This window comes from Cydia fagiglandana, chromosome 2 (assembly GCF_963556715.1).
Source record: "Cydia fagiglandana chromosome 2, ilCydFagi1.1, whole genome shotgun sequence".
NCBI classification, from domain to species: Eukaryota; Metazoa; Arthropoda; class Insecta; order Lepidoptera; family Tortricidae; genus Cydia; species Cydia fagiglandana.
The window spans coordinates 14,460,967-14,482,011 of record NC_085933.1 but is presented as its reverse complement, the minus strand read 5'-3'; the positions used below and the strand labels follow the sequence as shown (position 1 = coordinate 14,482,011).

General features: G+C 39.9%; 1 protein-coding gene across 1 annotated transcript in view; it reads right to left on the bottom strand.

Moving 5' to 3' along the window:
• Positions 1-20,991, bottom strand: part of LOC134672791 (cell adhesion molecule Dscam2-like) — a 36,522-nt gene extending 15,531 nt beyond the window's left edge. The window contains exons 1-18 of the mRNA XM_063530750.1: positions 20,956-20,991; positions 20,398-20,422; positions 18,008-18,105; positions 14,009-14,094; positions 13,070-13,221; positions 12,645-12,735; positions 11,916-12,285; positions 9,992-10,127; positions 9,411-9,530; positions 8,256-8,432; positions 7,502-7,646; positions 6,835-6,983; positions 6,020-6,185; positions 5,370-5,509; positions 2,588-2,734; positions 2,097-2,187; positions 1,927-2,009; positions 1,291-1,419 (exon numbers count right to left, since the gene is read on the bottom strand). Coding sequence (XP_063386820.1) covers positions 1,291-1,419; positions 1,927-2,009; positions 2,097-2,187; positions 2,588-2,734; positions 5,370-5,509; positions 6,020-6,185; positions 6,835-6,983; positions 7,502-7,646; positions 8,256-8,432; positions 9,411-9,530; positions 9,992-10,127; positions 11,916-12,285; positions 12,645-12,735; positions 13,070-13,221; positions 14,009-14,094; positions 18,008-18,105; positions 20,398-20,422; positions 20,956-20,991 — 2,341 coding nt within the window. The remainder of the gene's footprint in view (positions 1-1,290; positions 1,420-1,926; positions 2,010-2,096; positions 2,188-2,587; positions 2,735-5,369; positions 5,510-6,019; positions 6,186-6,834; positions 6,984-7,501; positions 7,647-8,255; positions 8,433-9,410; positions 9,531-9,991; positions 10,128-11,915; positions 12,286-12,644; positions 12,736-13,069; positions 13,222-14,008; positions 14,095-18,007; positions 18,106-20,397; positions 20,423-20,955) is intronic.
• Positions 20,992-21,045: the final 54 nt, after the last annotated feature.

The following is a 21,045-nucleotide window of genomic DNA, read 5'->3' as shown; positions in this document are numbered from 1 at the left end:
AGTCACCATAAATTGCACTTAATAATCAAAAATACAACAACAAAAAAAACTATAGGTGCAGGCGTGCGCACCGGCGATGTGTTATGCTATAGTGTATTTCTTTAGGTATTCAACAAAATGTAAACAAACCACAATATGGTATTTTATTAGGCAGCAATATTCAAGTCAATGAATTTAACTCGATGTGACAAAACTTACAGAAGTTTTACTACGTTATATTAATTACTCGTACTTACTCAACGTAACAATAAAGCTGTTTAAAATTGTAATATTTTGCTAATAGGAATATACCGGGATGATTTGATTTATGAATAGTAATTTAGTTTTATAATATTTTTTGTTACACTTAACTATTACATGGTCCTATAATTCGTTACAAATTGTTTTAAAGCGTTTTTCAATAAAAAGACACTACATGAATGTCATGAATCATGATAGTTCAAAAGTTTCAAAACATGAAAATCGGTTTAAGCTAGAACGATAAGGGACAGATCAAGGTAGTTTTTTATTTGGTTGGTAATAAATGTTTTAAGTACGTTCCTACCAGAAAATGTAAAAAAAAAACATTGTTCATATTTATTTAACTACCTAACGAAATACATTATAGACATATCATGTGTTATACGCGTGTTTTCTTTTTACTTATCACAAGAGATTTATTTCTCGAGTTCTCGAGGCATTTAATATTTTTTTCCCGTCTCGAGTTAGGACAAATTTCTCGAGATTTCTCGCCTCGGGAATTCTCGAGCAGAAACCCTAACTGTAGGTAATAGACGAGACAATGAACGTTCGTGAGCAAGGCTAGTTCTTTATATTTTACTTACCTACAATATTACGCATATTGTGTTTTACCTACTACTACTATATTAGGTTAAAATGGTTAAATGTTGATGTGGTAGAGGTTGTAAAATAGATGGAGTTGATAAATGGTATAAAGACTTGGGCGCAGGCACAAAACAAAGAAGTAATAGAAGTGAAACGTACGTCTATAGCGTGTGGCAAGATTAAGATAAGCTGCACTCAATTTCACCACAGACTTATTGTCAGCCGTGTGTCAGTTCAGTATGGCGCTTTTGAGATGTCAGATGTGAAAACGATTCAAGTTAAAATTACAAATAATTACAAATTTGCCGTGCTGCTCCATTTTGGAGAGTAAAAACACTAGCCGGACAAAAAATATTAGACATGGAGGCATCTACATATCATCATCAAATATTACATGAAATAATACTTATCATCATCGATAAGTATTATTTCATGTAATATTTCAATATTTTTACAGTCACGTACCTTCTGCCGCGTAGAGCACGGAATAGCCGACGAGCGAGCTGGCGCCGGCCTGCAGGGGCTGCCAACCCACGCGCAGCGACGTCGGCGATACCGCCGTGCATTCCACAGCCAGCGGTGCTTGCTCTGGCGCTACAACATGCAAACATCCAACCCATAGACTAGGAATCCTCTTGACGGAGTTTAGAGCAATTATTTCATGAAACCGATGCTGCCAAAAATACTGGGGTGCGGGGGACGAGGTGAGCGAGTCCCGTGCCGTGATTGGTCCGTTCAAAGACACGGACGTCACACAAAGATACTTTGACTCGAAAATAGAGTAAAACTACCGTATATTTGTGGCAGAGGGGGTAGCGCTATTATGCTCAGTCTGGAGGATGTCTTGTTTGTGATCCAACCTTTCATTTCTTGTACCCTTTCATTCTTTCATTTCTTGGTTAGCAATGAAAATAAACGCTCAAAGCGAGGCTTAAATAGTGCTGCAATCGTTTCGATTCCATCTTCCATGTGTTCAAGTTACCTACTGGTTTAGTTTTTTTTTTTTATTTGACCCAATTAGCGTTATTAAGACAGTTGGAATCATTATAATCTGTCCCCACACTCTAGCTCTAGCTTACTTAAAATATGACTAGGTTTTACCTCCTTCCCTGGTATCTTGAAATACGGGTATTGAAAATGGTCCTGATCCCGCACTGGTGAAGGCTGCTATTGATACAGCATACCTGGTAAAATAATGACACGCATAACTGTAAATACATGTTATGTAAAAGTCAATGTACTTCTGCATTTTGCAGTTATAAGCTTATTACCTAGTGTTCTTTAAGAGTCCGCTTAGTACAGTTTCTTGTTTTCCTGATTGATGTAAAACCTTGACTGTCCGAGAATCATTGATGTCCGAAACTGAAAATAACACAGGTTGCATTAAATAAGTCATAATGGTGAAGGGACAGCTTGAAAATGATAAACTTTGCAATACACGCACCCACTTTTCGACGCAGCACACGAATCGTACTATATTAGCGGCAATGAAGTGTCAATGCCAAGTTTAATATCTCGACTTAGGTAGGCCACAAGATCCACAAGAAGACCTCCCATCGCCCACGGGCTCTATATCTAGATATACACGATATACACAATTCAGAGCATGACCTCTATCATCCAGTGTAAAGAAATGGACATTAGTTGAACAAGATGCCTAAGGTCTTACTCTTGCTAGGATATTAGGTACCTAATTCTAAAACGCCTCCATATGAGACTATCATTTATAAAAATGATGCCAAGTGCCACAATGGTTTCTCACCTGAACTACCCTGCGGCACCGCCTTGACGTGATATCCCACTATAAGCCCGTTGTGGGTCTCCTTCAGCGGCGGCATCCAGGCAGCCCGCAGCTCTCCGGGGTTTTCAGTCTGTTCTACTTGCACGTTGTTGGGGGGTGAGGATGGAGCTAAATAATTAAGAAAATACCTGTACATCAAGCGGTCACGTGGTAAAAAGTGTAAGACGCCAGGTCTCACTCACAAAATCGATCAGTTTTCCACACAAAAACAAATACTTCAGGTCACGTTTATTCACGTGGTACTATGAAGGGTCCCAATCTTTTCTTAGGCATATAAAATATCAAGAAAATTTGTGTTGAAGTCGCAAAAGAAACAGTAGGTACCTATAGGTTTATGTAAAGAATAATTGAGCAGTTTCGGCACGTGAGTAGGGAAAGAGAAGCTAGATTCTTATCAAGAAGTCCAATCTTATAGGGAATTACAAGAGCCACTCTGGTTTATAAACATGGAGAGGGCCGGGCCTAAACGTGACAGTCGACGGTTTAGGGTCGGCTGCACCAAACCGTCTGTCACCGTTTTAGCGTTCGTTAAATTTTATTGTATGGAAAGTGTCATATAGTTCTCTGCTAAAGTGACGTTGATCAGTCTGTTAAGGTGGTTCGCTTTTCATACAAAATTCAATCAAAGCTCATTAAGTAACTACACACTATTAGTACACAAATATTTCCGCATTTATCTTCTTTCGAATATTCGTTTGCGCGAAATTAACAGGAAAACAATGTTTCATACAGAAATCATGCAAAAATCATAGTTAACTTTTCATCAATTTTACGTATGTGTGTGTCACAAATGTCGTGTACAGATACATTTGCGACGTTGCCATACCATTTCCGACGTTGCCGGGCCGACCACGGCTCGAATTTGGAGTGCCGTCATGTTTAGTGCAATTTTGTTGACACTGATATTTGACAGGTAGTTAATTGACCTAAGCGAGAAGTTCGTCAGCTTAGCTAAGAACTATCATGGCGTGTTATGCAAACAGTCACTTTTTTGCTTGCAAACGGAAGATTCCCGGTTCGATCCCCAGTCATTGTATGCTGGAACATAACTTTTTGTATTTTTGTTACACCTAAATTTCGTATTGTTTTTTTATTTTTATTTAATTTTTCTTATTATCATAAATCGATTATTAAGTATGGGCTACACGTATTCTTTTATTTTTACAAAGATAATTAGAAATTATACTCTTCCTAATCTCTCTGATTTTTACAATCAGGACATCCTCACTGCAATAAAAACCGGGCAAGTGCGAGTCGGACTCGCGCAAGAAGGGTTCCGTGCCATAATGCAAAAAAAAAAAACAAAAAAAAGCAAAAAAAAACGGTCACCCATCCAAGTACTGACCACTCCCGACGTTGCTTAACTTTGGTCAAAAATGACGTTTGTTGTATGGGAGCCTCATTCAAATCTTTATTTTATTCTGTTTTTAGTATTTGTTGTTATAGCGGCAACAGAAATACATCATCTGTGAAAATTTCAACTGTCTAGCTATTACGGTTCGTGAGATACAGCCTGGTGACAGACGGACGGACGGATGGACGGACGGACAGCGAAGTCTTAGTAATAGGGTCCCGTTACCCTTTGGGTACGGAACCCTAAAAAGAAGTGTATAAAATTTCATGTGGTTAAAAATAATGGATTTTGTCTATGAATGAAAAACACAATTATTACTATAGTTTGTTTTTTTAGCATTAGAAATAAGGTAAACAATTTTGACGTGTCTTTTAATTGAAAAACACATTTTAAAAATAAGTGACGGCAAATATGTAACAATTATAAATCTAATACGATCATTTATATTCTTCTGCTTTCATAAGTAATCGTTTTTGATTTTTAAAAAACCTGATAACACTGAGTATGTGGGGGAAGCGCTGCTGGCCTAGCGGAAAGCAATTCGGAGGTCGCGGGTTCTAACCCCGGCTCGTACCAATGATTTTTCGAACTTTTGTACGAAATAGCATTTGATACCTATTTATACACCGATACCTATTTTTCGGTGAAAGAAAACAATGTGAGGAAACCGGACTAATCCAAATAAGTTTACTCTCTGGGTTGGAAGGTCAGGGCAGTCGCTTTCGTAAAAACTAGTGCGCATGCCAATTCTGGGATTAGTTGCCAAGCGGAGATTGAATATCTGGGAGACCGACCAAAGCTTACAAAACATAAAAACTCAAAAATGCGCGTTTTCTCATAGACCTAGCTAAGAGATCAAACCCCTTATAGCAAATTTCATCGAAATCGTTAGAGCCGTTTCTGATACCATCCAAATATATAAATAAATAATTATATATCTAATAATTGCTCGTTTAAAGGTAAGATAACACAAAGGAGAAACAAAAAGAAATTACCTACTCGCACCAGTCTTGAACCCCAATCCTCTTGCACGTATTTCCACGAACATACCGTTACGCTATTGCAACATACTTACGTTGTGTGAAATTGTCTACTACAAGGATCACGGAAACACTGTTTGCATGTGTGAGTAATAGTAGGAAAAAGCGTGACAGCAACACTCCGTCGAATTAAAAAGGTGGTTTTTGCACAATGAAGTATTCAATGTTTATTTTAATAGTTCAATATTTACTTAAAGAGTGCGCGAAACATACTTTTAAGTATACAAATACCAAGACCATTTCACAAAAAAATTAAATCTGAAATTTTGCAAAAGTGGTGCCATCTAGCGAGAGTTAAGTTTTGAGTAACCTAGGCGAACCACCTTAATTGTGGTTGACTGGCCCTTACCCTCTTCGTGTGTGGTGAAGTGTACGGGGGCGGTGAACAGGCTGACGCCGACTTGGTTGCCGGTGGCCACCCGCACGCCGTACGCGGTGGCCGGCCTCAGGTTCTGCAGCTCCAAGCTTTGCCGGAGATCTGCGTCTTTTCTGTAAACGAGTACATACACGGAAAATTGATATTTAAGTAGATACTATATTTATTGCTCACATTTGTATTATTTACGGAGACCAGTGACCTTTAGTGGAGATCAAATAAGAATATTTTTAGCAACTGAGCAATGGTAACCAGAGTTACCGCATAATGTACGGAGCCGTGTAGCTTTATCTTTGTTACCTAGTTATCAAATTCGAAGTACCAATTTGTCTTAGATTTTACACATCTTAGCGCCACTTGCACCTTCCCATTAATCCGAGGTTAACCGGTTAAACCTGGAGTTACCATGGTTACCAGTATAATTTAGAATAGAATAGAATAGAATAGATTTATTCGTAAGCACAAACAATCGGAACAGTACATAGCATAATAAAAGAAAACACAAAATAAGATTAAAGTGCCACGAAATGGCCCCACACTTTTTTGAATGAATGGAATTTGACACTGGGATGGTGCAAGTGGCGCTTAGACAATCAGAATCTTTGGTTCGAAGGTTGCCTTACCTAGAGACGTTGATGGTGACCGCGTGCTCCCAGACATTGTAGTGCTGCGGCACATGTTGTAAGGAGTAGTACTGCGCGTGTGACGTCCGCGGGTCGCGCCACGACACGAGCGCGACGCGCGACGATACTGACTCCACGCGGAGGTCGGACGGCGGCGTGGGAGGCTCTGTGAGTGTGGTTACAAAATTTAATCCTGGAAATCAAAGCTGTAACTAGTACTAAGCAAGGATTAAGTACTTATAGTCAAGAGCGTCGCCAGCTGATGGAACAGAGGGGGAAGTTGATAACGCCGAAGGCCTAATGGAGGGAAGGATGGGCATACCTACTCTGTATGTAGGTAATATTCGGTCTCCAGCGATGCAGCTGATCCCTCCACCCTTCTCCTCTGGCGACCCCCTTCAGTATAGTCATACAAACAGTCACATAGGGGAGAGCTTTAGCATGAAAATTATGACACGGAAATGAAGTGGATATGAGAGTGATGTCAAAACGTTTTTAACTCTTTCAAAAACTAATTAAAGTGTATTACTTAGCAGGCCGCGTAGCCAAGATGCTAATCGCTATCGCTCCGTAGCGATCGAAACGCAACTGTCACTGTCACACTCATATGGAAGAGTGATAGAGATACATAATGCTTTTCGTTGCCGAAGCGATAGCGATTGTAACCTTGGCTAGGCGGCCAGTATAGTAACCGCGTAAAGGAGTATTTAGGTACACTTGGCTTGTATAGTTACATACTCATATCTATTTACCGAAGTATGAGCAATGAAGGTTTCGACGGAAAATATCTGACTAGTAAATATCAGGTGACCTACCTAAAATGGTGAGATGTATAGCGAAGCTTGCAGCGCCGTAGGGGTTGCTCGCTCGACACTGGTACAAGCCGCCGTCCATCGCCTCGGAATATTGGATACTGATTGTGCTGACAACGCCCAGTGTGGATTTCGTCTCAGTTAGTTTTGACCTGGAAAATACATTTAGACCTGGTTTTATTGCAAGGTAAATGGATCTGTTAGAATATTAAATACAAGCACAGGCTAAAATTACACAGTGGAACGTTACAACCCGTTTCGTCCAATACTCGAAAAAAGCATACAGGAAAGCAGAAAAAAAATGTATGTATGTATATTCGGGTCAAAACTTGCAAGCTAAATTAAACCCACTAGTCCACTACCCATTATTCGATTGAGCTGAAACTTCACCTCAACTCAACTTCAACTTCTTTCAACTTCAGGGATAAAGTTCGCCTTTGTACTAATGATGTGTGTTCTTTCATGTTTTGTTTCTTTTTGTACAATAAAGTATTTTACTACTACTACTACTACTTCACATGCATTATGTTAGTTGGGTGACAGTGCGATATTATGGTACAATGGAGGTGATCTGATGAAGGACGCAGGAGGTGGCCATAGGAACTAGACCCCTAGTTCTTCTATCTTTTCTACCTTTTCTATCTTTATTACTTTTCTTAACAGGCGGTACCTGTGATGTCTAAAATCGATGACATTCCCGTTGTGGGTCCAGGTAACCCTGATTGGGTCATCGCCGAGTGGTTTGCATGCCAAATTTACCGGGTGACCCAACCGTGAAGTCACGTTGGCTGTCGATGATTCGAAGTGAACGGGTTCTGTAAAATTAGAAATAAAGTTTCACTAACACGCGTTTTATGGAAGATGTTTTATGGCTCCTCTACACGATGGCCCAGCGTCGGCCACTCCAAGGGACGCATTTATGCGTTAGAGGGAGCAAGTGATATTAATCTCATTCTACTGCGTGGGTGTGTCCCTTGGAGTGGCCGGCGCTGGCCCATCGTGTAGAGGAGCCATCATAAATCTATAGTCGTACCAACTAATCTAGAGTGCAGGCGTAAAATACTTATTTTATGGATAACGTTAAAAAATCAACGTTAATTAACATTAAAATATCGCTGATAGCGCAAATTTTCAGATAGAATCCATTCATATTTAGAGTGGCCATGCACTTTTGTAGGTCGCTGTATATCTGAATGCTGCAAATATTGTCATTCTTTATTTGGTATTAAATATCCAAGTTTAAGACAATAGATAACGGTTAAGTCTCCTTTCGGATACAAAAGCTATCAATAACATTGAAAGATTGCGACGTTGCAATAGCAGAGCCCTTTAAGTATTAATTGATAACTTACTATTGCCGCTCATTCATCCGTGACCTAAATATAGGCCAAGCATGAGTTAAATTTTACTGAGTGGTGGCTTACTGTTGACACTCATCCACACAGACTTGCTGAGAGGCTGCCCCACGCCGTTCTCCACGTTGCAGGAGTAGAGACCCTCGTCAGCCAAGGACACCTCCTCGATCACGAGGGTCCCGTTGGGCAGGCTCAGGATCCCGCCGCCGGCGAGCTCTAGGACTGGCTGCCAGGTGCCGAGCAGAGCTGGGAACATTCAAATATTTTTTTATCCAGAGCATTTTATATTAGCGCAATTTTTTATCGTAATAAAATAGTAGCGCATATGAAGCAGTGACGCGAGTTAAAAAAAAGTAAGAAAAGGCGTCCGATTGTCTAAAATTGAGCAAGCCAGCGGAACCTAGTTATTTGAACTCCCCGCTACGCGGGCTTTACATATACCTACAGATTGGCTAAAAAATAACTGCATTCCCGTTGCTAGGGAGGTTTTGGGATTATATTGAACAACTTTTATTATGGGACCAAACCCGATCTCGCGAAAAAAAAATTTTTCTACAGGTCTACATTTTGGCTGGTCCGTTATTATCATTAGCGGTAGTCGCAGTTATAAAATGAAAGTTATTTTTCACATCACCTAATCAGAAAATGGATTTTTCTTCCCTGCTAGGAGGGAATCAAAGTGGCACTTTTCTGTTCAACGACATTTCATTGCCAGTATAAAATATTAAATAATTAACTACGAACATCGTATGTACAGCCTGGTAAAAAAGAGTAGAAATTAAAAAGTGGCAACACTGTAGTGTCAACACTAAGATTTTTTTATTTTCCTTATACGAGTAGTTGATGTGAAAAGCATGCCGTGTGATGTGATGTCACACGGTATCAAAATTATTTCGTCTCGGGCGTTAACACTTGAATCCCTCATTACGCTCAGGATTCTACTTTAGAAACCATCTAGGGAATGCAGATCGGTTATTTTTTGTATGGAAATAATCGATTTGCATTCCTTAAAACCATCGCTTAATTCAGGATTCAATGAACGCCCTTGACGGAAATATAAGTATTATGTTGATCCCTTGTAACACAAACTATGTACTATTTATTTAAACCGCAAAAAAATATTTGCTTCCCACGACTGTACATTATGTACTTGCGTTTTACGAGAAGAATAACCGTGTAGTGTGACTCGCAAGCAAACCATGACTTAGTGCATGTAACACGTACCGTCCTTCTTCATCCAGTGCACCTGAGGCTGCGGGTAGCCGCTGGCGCTGCACGAGACGGCGCCCCTCCGGCCCAGGAGGAGCGACGAGTTGGACGGCTCTTCCAACCATTTTGGAGCCACTGAAAATTAGTAGATTACTAGTAATTCTAATTATGTATAAAACTCCTGTGTGACTCGAATTGTGTGACCTCGGTAATTGGATCGAACCATGTCGAACGTTTATTAATGTTATTTACGTGAGTGACCCGTTGAAAATAATTTTATAATAGGTTTGTAACGTGTATGTGACTAACAGTAGCCGTACCACGAGTGCCTCACTACTCCTCTCACTCCTATCGCTCGCACTGATGTATCGGTGCGATAGAGAGGGAATGTGAGCTAGTTCACGCAGTTCCTAACGTTAATGTCAAATTCCGACTTTAACGTTATTTAACTGTTTTGGTTTAAATGTATTTCCTTTAATTCTAGCAGCCGTGTTGCTGTGCATTTGTACTGACGAATTCCGATATTTAATCAATATATTTTATTTAAAAAGTTTTTTTTACCTTCTGGTTCATGCTCGTAAAGTTTCAAAACTTACCTTTAATATAAAGTTCCGTAGATCTGTTCACCTTAGCGACGTGGTTAGAGGCGACGCAGGTGTAAACACCACAGTGTTCTAGAGATACCTTCTTGATTACCAAGGCACTGAAGAGCTCAGAACTTCGTTCTACTACCTAAAATGTTACATAACTGATGAATCGTTGTAGAGTTAAGTAAAATGAAAACGGAAAACATTAGACCTGACATCGCATTGATATGTGAACAATAAGTATTCTATGCCGTGTGTATCTAATACGGTGCTACGGGCTACGACGATGTAGCACTCGTCACAAGGCGTGTAAACAAAAAGGAAGCAATGGAAAAATGTTCACGCTGCTGATAGGCTTCGGTACCGTAACATCGGGGTACTTTGTCCCAAAATCAAGATACTTTTTACTTTTCGTTTGAGCACTTCAATTTTAATCGCATTATGACACTTTTATAGTCATAGGTATTTAATTGTGGGTATAATCAACTCATGCACATACGTAAAACTTAATAAATCAACCTCTAAATATTTTTTAATTTTTCGCAAAGTTTGAGCCAAAGTTGCGCTTTCAAGCGGGTTTCTTTGGCCATCGATTTTTTATTGAGTACAACGTAACGGTTAGCAATAAAAGCGCAAAGAAAGCTGTTTAAATTTATTACACAATACACATGTAAGGACATAGTAGTAAGATTAATTTGTTTTTATTACACTAAAAAAGCAAACTAATTAACACAAAGTAATAAATCTATTAAACATGGTTTTTTTAATAAAAACTTTGCCAAAACAATCAGAAAAACCTTCATAACTTATCGATCATAATCATTAGAAATAGTTAACGTGTATAACTATAATTATCATATGAAAAATTAGTTTTCCTATAGAATTATTTTACTAGGTAGGCACCTAGTTAACAGTCGACTGTAACTAATCAGTCTTAAAAAATGATAATCATTTTATAAGATATTAAACTTATGCGGCAGATATTCTTTATCTTTGTTTTCATTAATTCCATTACAATCTAGAGAATCTGTCTTTGAAACCTGAGCCTGTGGTTCATCCAGTGCTCCAGCACAGGACGAACCACTGGCTGCTGTTCCTGGGATCGCGATTTATAACCTGCGTCAATAGTAAATTGTCTTCTTAGTTAGCAGATTGATCTCGTCCCGTTATGAGAGCTTCAATAGATGAAGCGAGACTAGGTATATCTGCGTCGCTGTTCTCTCTGAAGGAAATGTTTTCCCATGGGTCAAAGAAACCCGAAAACGATAGCCAAAGAATACTTTGATTTACAATAACATATACTTCTCACAATAATGTCTTAAATTCTATGATTTATATCACATTAGGATCCTAGATACATATCTGTTACGATTAATAACAATCAAACACTTAAACTTATTTGCTTTCTTTGTTTCGAGAAAAAGTTTGCACATTATAGAATCGCGTAGTTTATAGGTAACAACTTGTGACCGAAATTATGGACTGACCAATCAGTGTTGTTAACGTGAAACTGTTTCTACCCACCGCCCCATAGGGTCATCTATCGTTGAATAGCGCGAAATACATAGATAGGTCCTGACGTGCAGCGTGACGGGAAGTTCAATCTTTTTTTCGTTTTGGGACAAAGTAACCCCCACGGGCTAAAGTACCCCGATGTTACGGTAGCTCAGTTCGAGTCTTGCCTGAAGCCGTGAATTTTTTTTAATACGTAAAGGAAATAGTACCGTAGACGTATCAGTTTGATAAAAAACATTTGTGTATGGAGACTCCGAATCCTTCTCATCACACAGGTGTGATGGTTTCACAGGTTTGTGAATAGAGCGGCATTCGAACAAAATATTAAAGTGCACATCGAGCGCGTAGCTAGAAGGTAGAGGTCGCAAGTTAGAGTAATAAACTTAAATTAAGTACTCAAAATATTATAATATATTACCTTTAAACCACTAGGTATCCTCTTCCCATCTTTTAACCATTCAAAGTGTATTGGTAGGTCACCACTCCTGACATTGCAATACACATTTACAATCTGGCCCTCCTGTAAATTATTCCCTAGTAGCAAATCATCTAGCACCGGAGCTTCGATGACTTGTATTTCGAAAGCTCTCCGAGCCATCTCTCCAGAAGGACTGGTGACTATGCAAGTGAACACGGCGCCATTTTCCTCTTTAGAAACCTCTGTGAGTGTTAACACTCCGTTGATATTAACTGTTGGTGCGTTTCTTTTTTGTTTCTGGTTGCGTTTGTATCGCGAGTGAAATGGGTTGGAATTGATTGTCTTGCCCTTGTACTCCCAGTCGATTTTACTGTAAAATTAGTAACCATAATTTGTAAGGTGTTATTTTTATTGTCTTCTTATAAGTATCAACAATTTATTAACTAATAAATATCTCAGAAAAGTAGCACAGTCAGCATTAATATAGTGGATGAAACAGCGCGCCAAAAGTATTTGCCGGAATACTTTTCCAAATAGGGAGATAGATATCTCTGTATTTCGCGTTCAAAAGTGTAAATGTAACAGTCATTGTTCTATATATAAAGATATATTTATTTTTGTTAAGTTAATAGAGAATATTAGATATGTACTTTTGACGAGTAATTATACTTTTGATCCGCTAGTTATGACACTGACTATACCTACAAAATAAAAATAAACCGCACTTACCTAATAGGATATCCGTAAAAAGGACACCTCAAATTGATTGATTCACCGCTCTGAACTTTGATCGGAGGTAGAACCCTTATGTATGGAGGACCTGTGAAAAGATAATATCATATACGTTTATCTTATCACTAGGTACACCTTATAAAACAAATTCCCCCGCCGCGTCTGTCTGTTTGTGTGTTTGTATGGTCGCAATAAACTCAAAAACTACTGAACGGATATTCATGCGGTTTTCACCTATCGATAGACTATTGATGAGGAACGTTTATGTGTATAATTTGCTAACCCGTGCGAAGCGAGGGCGGGTCGCTAGTTAGTTTTTAAAACTGTAAAGAGCATGTAAACAAAAGAGCGCTTTCTATGTGGTCATCACGAATCTTTGTGGTTGGTGTAGTTTGTGTTAGTAGGTCACTATCCAGTCTTACCGTAGACGTCGAGTCGGTTCTCGTGGACGGCCGAGTGCTCGCCCTCCGAGGCGATGCACGAGTACAGCCCGCCGTCCTCCACGCGCACCCGCGTTATGTTCAACTGGGCGACCACCGAGTTGTCGGAGGTCATCAGCTGACCTAATGAATACCTGGAATGTTAAACAAATGGTTTTTAATAGCCTGAGATAGGCCGACTGCCGGGACCCGGGTATGTCCATAAACTACGTCCAAGACCACCGGTGGACGGGCAGCAGCGTCCCTCAAATTCGGTGTACTCGACTGCGATCGCCAACTTGCCTGTGTGGCGATTATGGCATTCACCCCCCAAAGCGGGAGGCCTATGTTCAGCAGTGGACGTCTTATGGCTGAGATGATGATGATGATGAGGCCGACTGCCAAACGATGAGAACGGTTCGGACCGAGCGAACCAGCGTGAGTTTCATAATAGCCTCTCTAAACGTCACGTTGATCGATTGATTGAATTCGTTGCTCCTGCTCCTACTTACCCAGCAATTAAATATAAATAAATCACAAGCCATTTGTTGCAAGGTCTGTAGAATAGTGTTTCAGTAATCAACTACATATAATATTTCGAGGTGTGGGCCGTCAAACCCGATAAGTTGAGATTTTTTTTCATTCAAATTAGAACTATAGACGGTCAAGCAAATCTTGTCAGTAGAAAATGGCGCGAAATTGATTTTTTTTATGGGACGATAACCCTTCGCGCCTACATTTTTTAAATTTGCCGCCTTTTTCTACTGACATGATTTGCTTGATCAAGTATATATGAGACGTGCATGGAGTTCCTATTTGAATAAAAAAATATATCCACTCATCGGGTTTGACCGCCCACCCCTCGATTTACCCACTCTTTATTTGTTAAGATTTAGAAACATAGTATATATTATGTGTCAGGGAACCTCTACCTAGTCTTACCTCGCATCAGTGGTGACTACGACCCCATCTCGCTCCCAGGTGAATTGAGGCGGTCTGTCTCCTGTGGCTGAGCATTGCATGCTGATCTGGAATTCATCAAAAAGTTATTTATAAAATTCCTGGGATTCGAGACATTAAAATGCAATTCTAACGCTGCTATCACATTAAAGCGGATTTATCGACGTGCCACTCCGGTGAGTGAGCGAAACAGCGCTATTCATGTATTTAGCGATTTCTCGGATTCTGAGAATAGTGGCATTAAAAGGCAATGTAATAAACTGAAGCAATACTTAATCAAAGCTCTAAAGTTCATTCCTGAATTTAATGTATTTGTGATACCAAAACTAATATTCGCTGATCAATAATAAGCGTACATAATACTAACGTAGTGGTTCAGGTGTCCGACTTTCAGTCGTGGGTTTGAATCCTGGCTTGGACCAATGAGCTTTTCGGTACTTATGTAGGGAAAACAATTTGCTATTACCTACCACTAACATTACGGTAAAGAAAAGAAACTCGAGGAAACATGACAACCGCGAAAAAGTTAATAGGTCTATGTGAAGTCCCGATCCGGCTTTGGGCAGGCGTGGGGAGTATAGCCCAATCTCCTCCAGTGGGATGTATATATTTCAGCTGATAGAGCGCTCTTACAAGAAAAGTCGAAATAATGCAAAATTGATGATACTAGTCGACGAAATTCAGAACTTTGTGCTCATTATTAGAAACAATGAGTACTTGTTCCAGTAAAAGCGTCTTCTTATCTTTTTAAATATCGTTGTAAATATTAGAAAAAGGACTTATTAAATTAGTAATGAATTTTTTTCTGATGGTCGTTTCCGAAAAACCCCGTGAAGCACTGAACGGCAAGCTCTTATTTGGAAATGTTGAGAAGTTTACTCTGCTAAACCTGGCTATTTTGTATTACTAATACCCTGTACTTTAGGCATATCAAACGATATTTTTCCTACATACCTTTGAGAAAGAGAAAATCAAAGTAAAACGAACTCAATTTTCTCTCCGAAACAAGTGTCAATTTCTACGAAAATCTACTTAATATCGAAGTCATTTTCATACTCAAGCAATCTGCAACGTTTGCTTATACTGTTGGTATACATTAGTGTTTATGAAATTCTACTATAATTTTTTGGCAATTTTTTGAAAACTACTCTATATTACCGATGACGCGCGCTCGCCAGCTCAGTGCCGCGGCAGAGCTTGTACAGGTAGGACGTGTGTCGGTCGGCTCCGCACATTTTCAACGGCGACGACGAGGTTTTTTATCATTGTGTGCGGCGGGCGCCGTGTAAAACGCTATACTGTGTGCGTGCAAACCGCAACGAGAGACTTTGATCCTAGCACTGTTTTTATAGTATTATAATTTATAATGGTACAGTTTAATAAACTACCGGACAGGATTAAAAATATTTGAAACGACCTGACATTCTATATGTATTAAGACTCAAGATAGTACTCAGGGTCTGATGATGGAGCCGGAAGGTGGTCACCGGTACCAATCAACCATGCAACTAAACCACTTTGTGTTTAGGCTCGTTTTATTCATCTCAACAAGATCTTTGACACAAGATAGTACTCAGGGTCTGATGATGGAGCCGGAAGGTGGTCACCGGTACCAATCAACCATGCAACTAAACCACTTCGTGTTTGGGCACGTTTGATTCGGCTCAACAAGATCTTTGACTTAAGATAGTACTCAGGGTCTGATGATAGAGCCGGAAAGTGGTCACCAGTACCAGTCAACCATGCAACTAAACCACTTCGTGTTTAGGCTCGTTTTATTCGTCTCAACAAGATCTTTGACACAAGATAGTACTCAGGGTCTGATGATGGAGCCGGAAGGTGGTCACCGGTACCAATCAACCATGCAACTAAACTACTTCGTGTTTGGGCTCGTTTGATTCGTCTCAACAAGATCTTTGATACAAGATAGTACTCAGGGTCTGATGATGGAGCCGGAAGGTGGTCACCGGTACCAATCAACCATACAACTAAACCACTTCGTGTTTAGGCTCGTTTTATTCGTCTTAACAAGATCTTTGACACAAAATAGTACTCAGGGTCTGATGATGGAGCCGGAAGGTGGTCACCGGAACCAATCAACCATGCAACTAAAACACTTCGTGTTTGGGCTCGTTTGATTCGGCTCAACAAGATCTTTGACTTAAGATAGTACTCAGGGTCTGATTATGGAGCTGGACTGTGGCCACGGGTACCAGTCTACCATGTAACTGAACCACTTCGTGTTTGGGCTCGTTTGATTCGTCTCAACAAGATCTTTGATACAAGATAGTACTCAGGGTCTGATGATGGAGCCGGAAGGTGGTCACCGGTACCAATCAACCATACAACTAAACCACTTCGTGTTTAGGCTCGTTTTATTCGTCTTAACAAGATCTTTGACACAAAATAGTACTCAGGGTCTGATGATGGAGCCGGAAAGTGGTCACCAGTACCAGTCAACCATGCAACTAAACCACTTCGTGTTTAGGCTCGTTTTATTCGTCTCAACAAGATCTTTGACACAAGATAGTACTCAGGGTCTGATGATGGAGCCGGAAGGTGGTCACCGGTACCAATCAACCATACAACTAAACCACTTCGTGTTTAGGCTCGTTTTATTCGTCTTAACAAGATCTTTGACACAAGATAGTACTCAGGGTCTGATGATGGAGCCGGAATGTGGTCACCGGTACTAATCAACCATGCAACTAAACCATTTCGTGTTTGGGCTCGTTTGATTCGTCTCAACAAGATCTTTGACACAAAATAGTACTCAGGGTCTGATTATGGAGCTGGACTGTGGCCACGGGTACCAGTCTACCATGTAACTGAACCACTTCGTGTTTGGGCTCGTTTGATTCGTCGCAACAAGATCTTTGACACAAGATACTACTCAGGGTCTGATGATGGAGCTCGAAGGTGGCGACGGGTACCAGTCTATCACATAACTGAACCACTTCGTGTTTGGGCTTCGTGTTTGGTTTATCACCTAGTGTCAAAGATCTTGTTGAGACGAATCAAACGAGCCTAAACACGAAGTGGTTTAGTTGCATGGTTGATTGGTACCGGTGGCCACCTTCCAGCTCCATCATCAGACTCTGAGTATCACCTAGTGTCAAAGATCTTGTTGAGATGGATAAAACGAGCCTAAACACGATGTGGTTTAGTTGTATGGTTGATTGGTAATGGTGACCACCTTCCAGCTCCATCATCAGACCCTGAGTACTGTCTTGTGTCAAAGATCTTGTTGAGACGAATCAAACGAGCCCAAACACGAAATTGTTTAGTTACATGAGAGACTGGTACCCGTGGCCACCTTCCAGCTCCATCATCAGACCCTGTGTATCTTCAGTTTCTTGTAACTTGTTTCTTGTAAATAAGCGAGTACCTATAATTTCTTTCGAGTAATATACGTTCATAAGTACGAGTATGGGGCTATTCATAAATTACGTCGTTTCAAATGGGAGGAGGGGGGGTCTGGACATCGGATGATGGTAGCATGACGTAGGAGGAAACAGAGTCATCCGAAGCATGATTTTTGGATGATTTGAGGGATGGGGGGGTCAAAAATAGATGACGTAATTTATGAACAGCCCCTATGTACATTTGCACTGCATTTAGTATTTTCGTACTTACCAAATAACAGTTTTAGGACTTTATAAGTTAAGTACAGTTAGTGTTGTTATGGTTAATTTCAATATGCTTCGCGAAGGATCAAGAATGTTTAATCCATCATTGTAGTGCGAGTGTGGTAGAAGGGATCGGAATACTGAGCTCGCACGGCCTGCCGCAGCGCGTAAAATACCTAAACTCGCTCAACCCCGAAATGTAATAGCACTCTTAAATTTGGTATATACCTACTGTGAAGAATAAATATTTATTAACATACAATTAAATACACATAGAACATTAAATAAGCTTAAAAAAAATAATACAAACTACCTATACGAGTAAATAAACTTAAAATAAAGGTATACTTACATCACCGCCAGGAGTGACAGTCCTCTCTGTGAAATGTTGTGTGATGATGACCCGACCATCAGACAGGCTGCGGTAAACTCGTTTTCTTCTGTCAAGACCTGAAACAATATTATAATTTACATTATATAATTTTACTCATGATGACCAGTAATTGGGATTTTTAAAGAAAACGTTTACGCAAAGAGGCATCGTAAATAATATTCAATGCCTCTATCAATCTCCGACATATGCTACTGAAAATGTAAAATGTTTTTCTTAGTACGGCGCCGCGGAAGCAAACAGTAAGGTAACGGTCCGCCAAATGATAAGCACAAATGAAGGTACCTAGGTGGGTCACAAGCGCGTTGCCGATTTTATAAAAAAATCTACTCTAGGTGGATACATAAATAGTTATTCGCCAACCTCAGATTTGAAGACGAGTAAGCAAGCCGGACAAGAATTAGGACCCGATTCGGATTTTGAAATAGACATCTATTAGATATCTTTTAGACATCACCAAGATACGATAACGATATGTTTAAGATCTAACCTGTCAAATTTAACATTTGCGCGATTCTGGAGATACTCTTGAAAGATTTCCACAGGATATGACTTAGAGATCAAATTCACATCTAATAGATATCTTACTCAATCTAACGTAAAAGTGACATTTGGTTGCCCGAATTGCGCTGCAAAAGAGAACTTAACTATAACGTATCTAGAATGGATCTAGTACGTGTCTTGTGAATATCTTGAAGTTCGAATACGGTAGTTAGATAATGCATCTCAGCCAAATAAAAAATAATGCGTCGTATGTGGAAATTAAAAGACAGGCACAAGAAAGAAATGATTGGCGATTGCTCCACCGACAAGAGCAAAGCTCTTAAGTTATAATGATGATGATGAGATAATGCAAACCAAAATGTAAATTCCTTTCATTGCTAACCCTGCACAGACAACCCTAGCATCGCTGACCAATCACAGGCAGCAGGTGGCAATCAAACGCGTAATTGCAGTTTGCGGCGATGGTAGCTTTATTGGGTTAAGAGCCCATCTTGCAGCCGGCGCGTCGCATCCAGTCTGTTTCAATTGCATTTATGTTAAGTAGTTATGTGCGAATAGACGCACTTTGGCCGTATCCTCGTAGATAATCAAACAGCTTCAGTTGAGCAGGTTGCAGTGGTGCAACCATTAGTAGGTAATTTAAATTATTTGCAGTGGGTTGGCAGAGTGGTGAAGCCATGTGAGTGTCGGGTTATCTTAAATTAGCAAACCCCTATCGGTTAGTTAGGTTAGGTAATTCGCGTAGGTACCTATATATTTGTCGCGCACTTCTCTCGATACTATAAATACCGCATCTGAACGTATCCACTCAGTTGCGCCCCAGTGTATTATGTAGGTACAAATTCAACTAAGTATAAGTAAAAAATAGGTATTCATATCACGAGAGAGATCACATTTTAGGGATAAACCTGAGGTACCAAAAACCTACTTAGGGCCGCCGATACAGACGGACTGCAACCCGACAGCAATTTTTATGGGAACTGCACGTCGACTGCACGCGTGCAGTTCCCAAACAAGTTACAGCCCGTCTGTACCGGCCCTTAGAAATTAAAAATCGACACTCTTAGTCCTTGGTTTTATAGTAGGTAACTTATTATACTTACAGGTCTATCTATGTTTTTTTACCTATACACACAGACAAGATATCCACCAGACTGAGCATAGTCGCGCTACCCACTCTGCCACGCATACGGTAATTTTACTCCATGTTGGAGTCGAAAGTGTCTATCTGTGACGTCCGTGTCTTTGAACGTACCAATCACGGCACGGGACTTCGCTCACCTCGTCCCGCGCACCCCCGCATTTTTGGCATCATCGGTTGCATGAAATAATTGCTCTAAGCTCGGTCTAGAGGATTCCTAGTCTATGCCTATACAGTTCTTGTAACGTGTCTTGTAAACTGGCTAAAATACAATACCTACATTAGCTGTCTGTATACAGAACCTGAATAGGTACCTTAGTATGGTGGAAGGTATACCTAATGCAACAGAGACGCACGTCATGCACGCATGGCATCATATCACCGCCCTGCGACTGCAGCGCGAATTACGGCGCGATTGCACGCAGATTGCATTACCGGACGGACGGCCGGAGGCTGTCAGAGACCAATTAAGTAGCTATTAACTATGTTGATGGATTCTTTTAACAACATTTCGGATTAACTGACTTAGGGATAGGTACTTAATATTGTTTGAATCAGTTTGGCGCTTAAAATGGTAGAAGTGTGCAGAGAGTAGGTGGGTACCTATTCGTCAATGTCATTAATAAATTAATAGACATGCTTTTTTTTTTGTAAATTATGTAGTTTTTTGTAATTATTTATATACATACCAACAAAATGTATTTACCTTGTGAGACAAGCTTTTTTGGGTTCTTGACAGTTATAACCAATGGTAAAAAAAATATGTATGTGGGGTTTTAACTTAACCTCGTTGACCAGTCACTTTGAAATATTTTCACATTTGTATGTTGGGTGTATACACATAAATTCGTCTCATTTCTTCAAATCGCCCGCATTTTATTTCGCAGATCTGCGATCTTGACTCCAAACTCGCGTTTTCGTCTTCGCGCCACGATTAGCGTACGAGTGATGAAGGGGTTTAAATACTTTAAATTTACAGTGCATTTCTTTACGCGCAGTTTTGGAAGATTGGATTTTTTATGATGAAAAATTATACGAAATTTGATTCTATCAAAATACGAAAAATTTATAATATAATAAAGTTATTAACTAAAATATTACTTACATGTAATAACGCATAAACGCAACACAAGAATTTGTGTAATAAGGCGGGGTGGGTGTGTCAATGAACTGCGCGCGCAACGAAACGTAAAGATGGCGGCCCATTGGCGGGCTTGCCGCAAATAAATTCCATTTTCGTTATACGAACTGACTGTAATCATACCAAATTGTACTCTATTGCTTTTGTTATACGATTCATTTCGTAGTAGTTTCTTAGTCATAGTTTACAATTTATGTGGGTTTGGACTCTTAT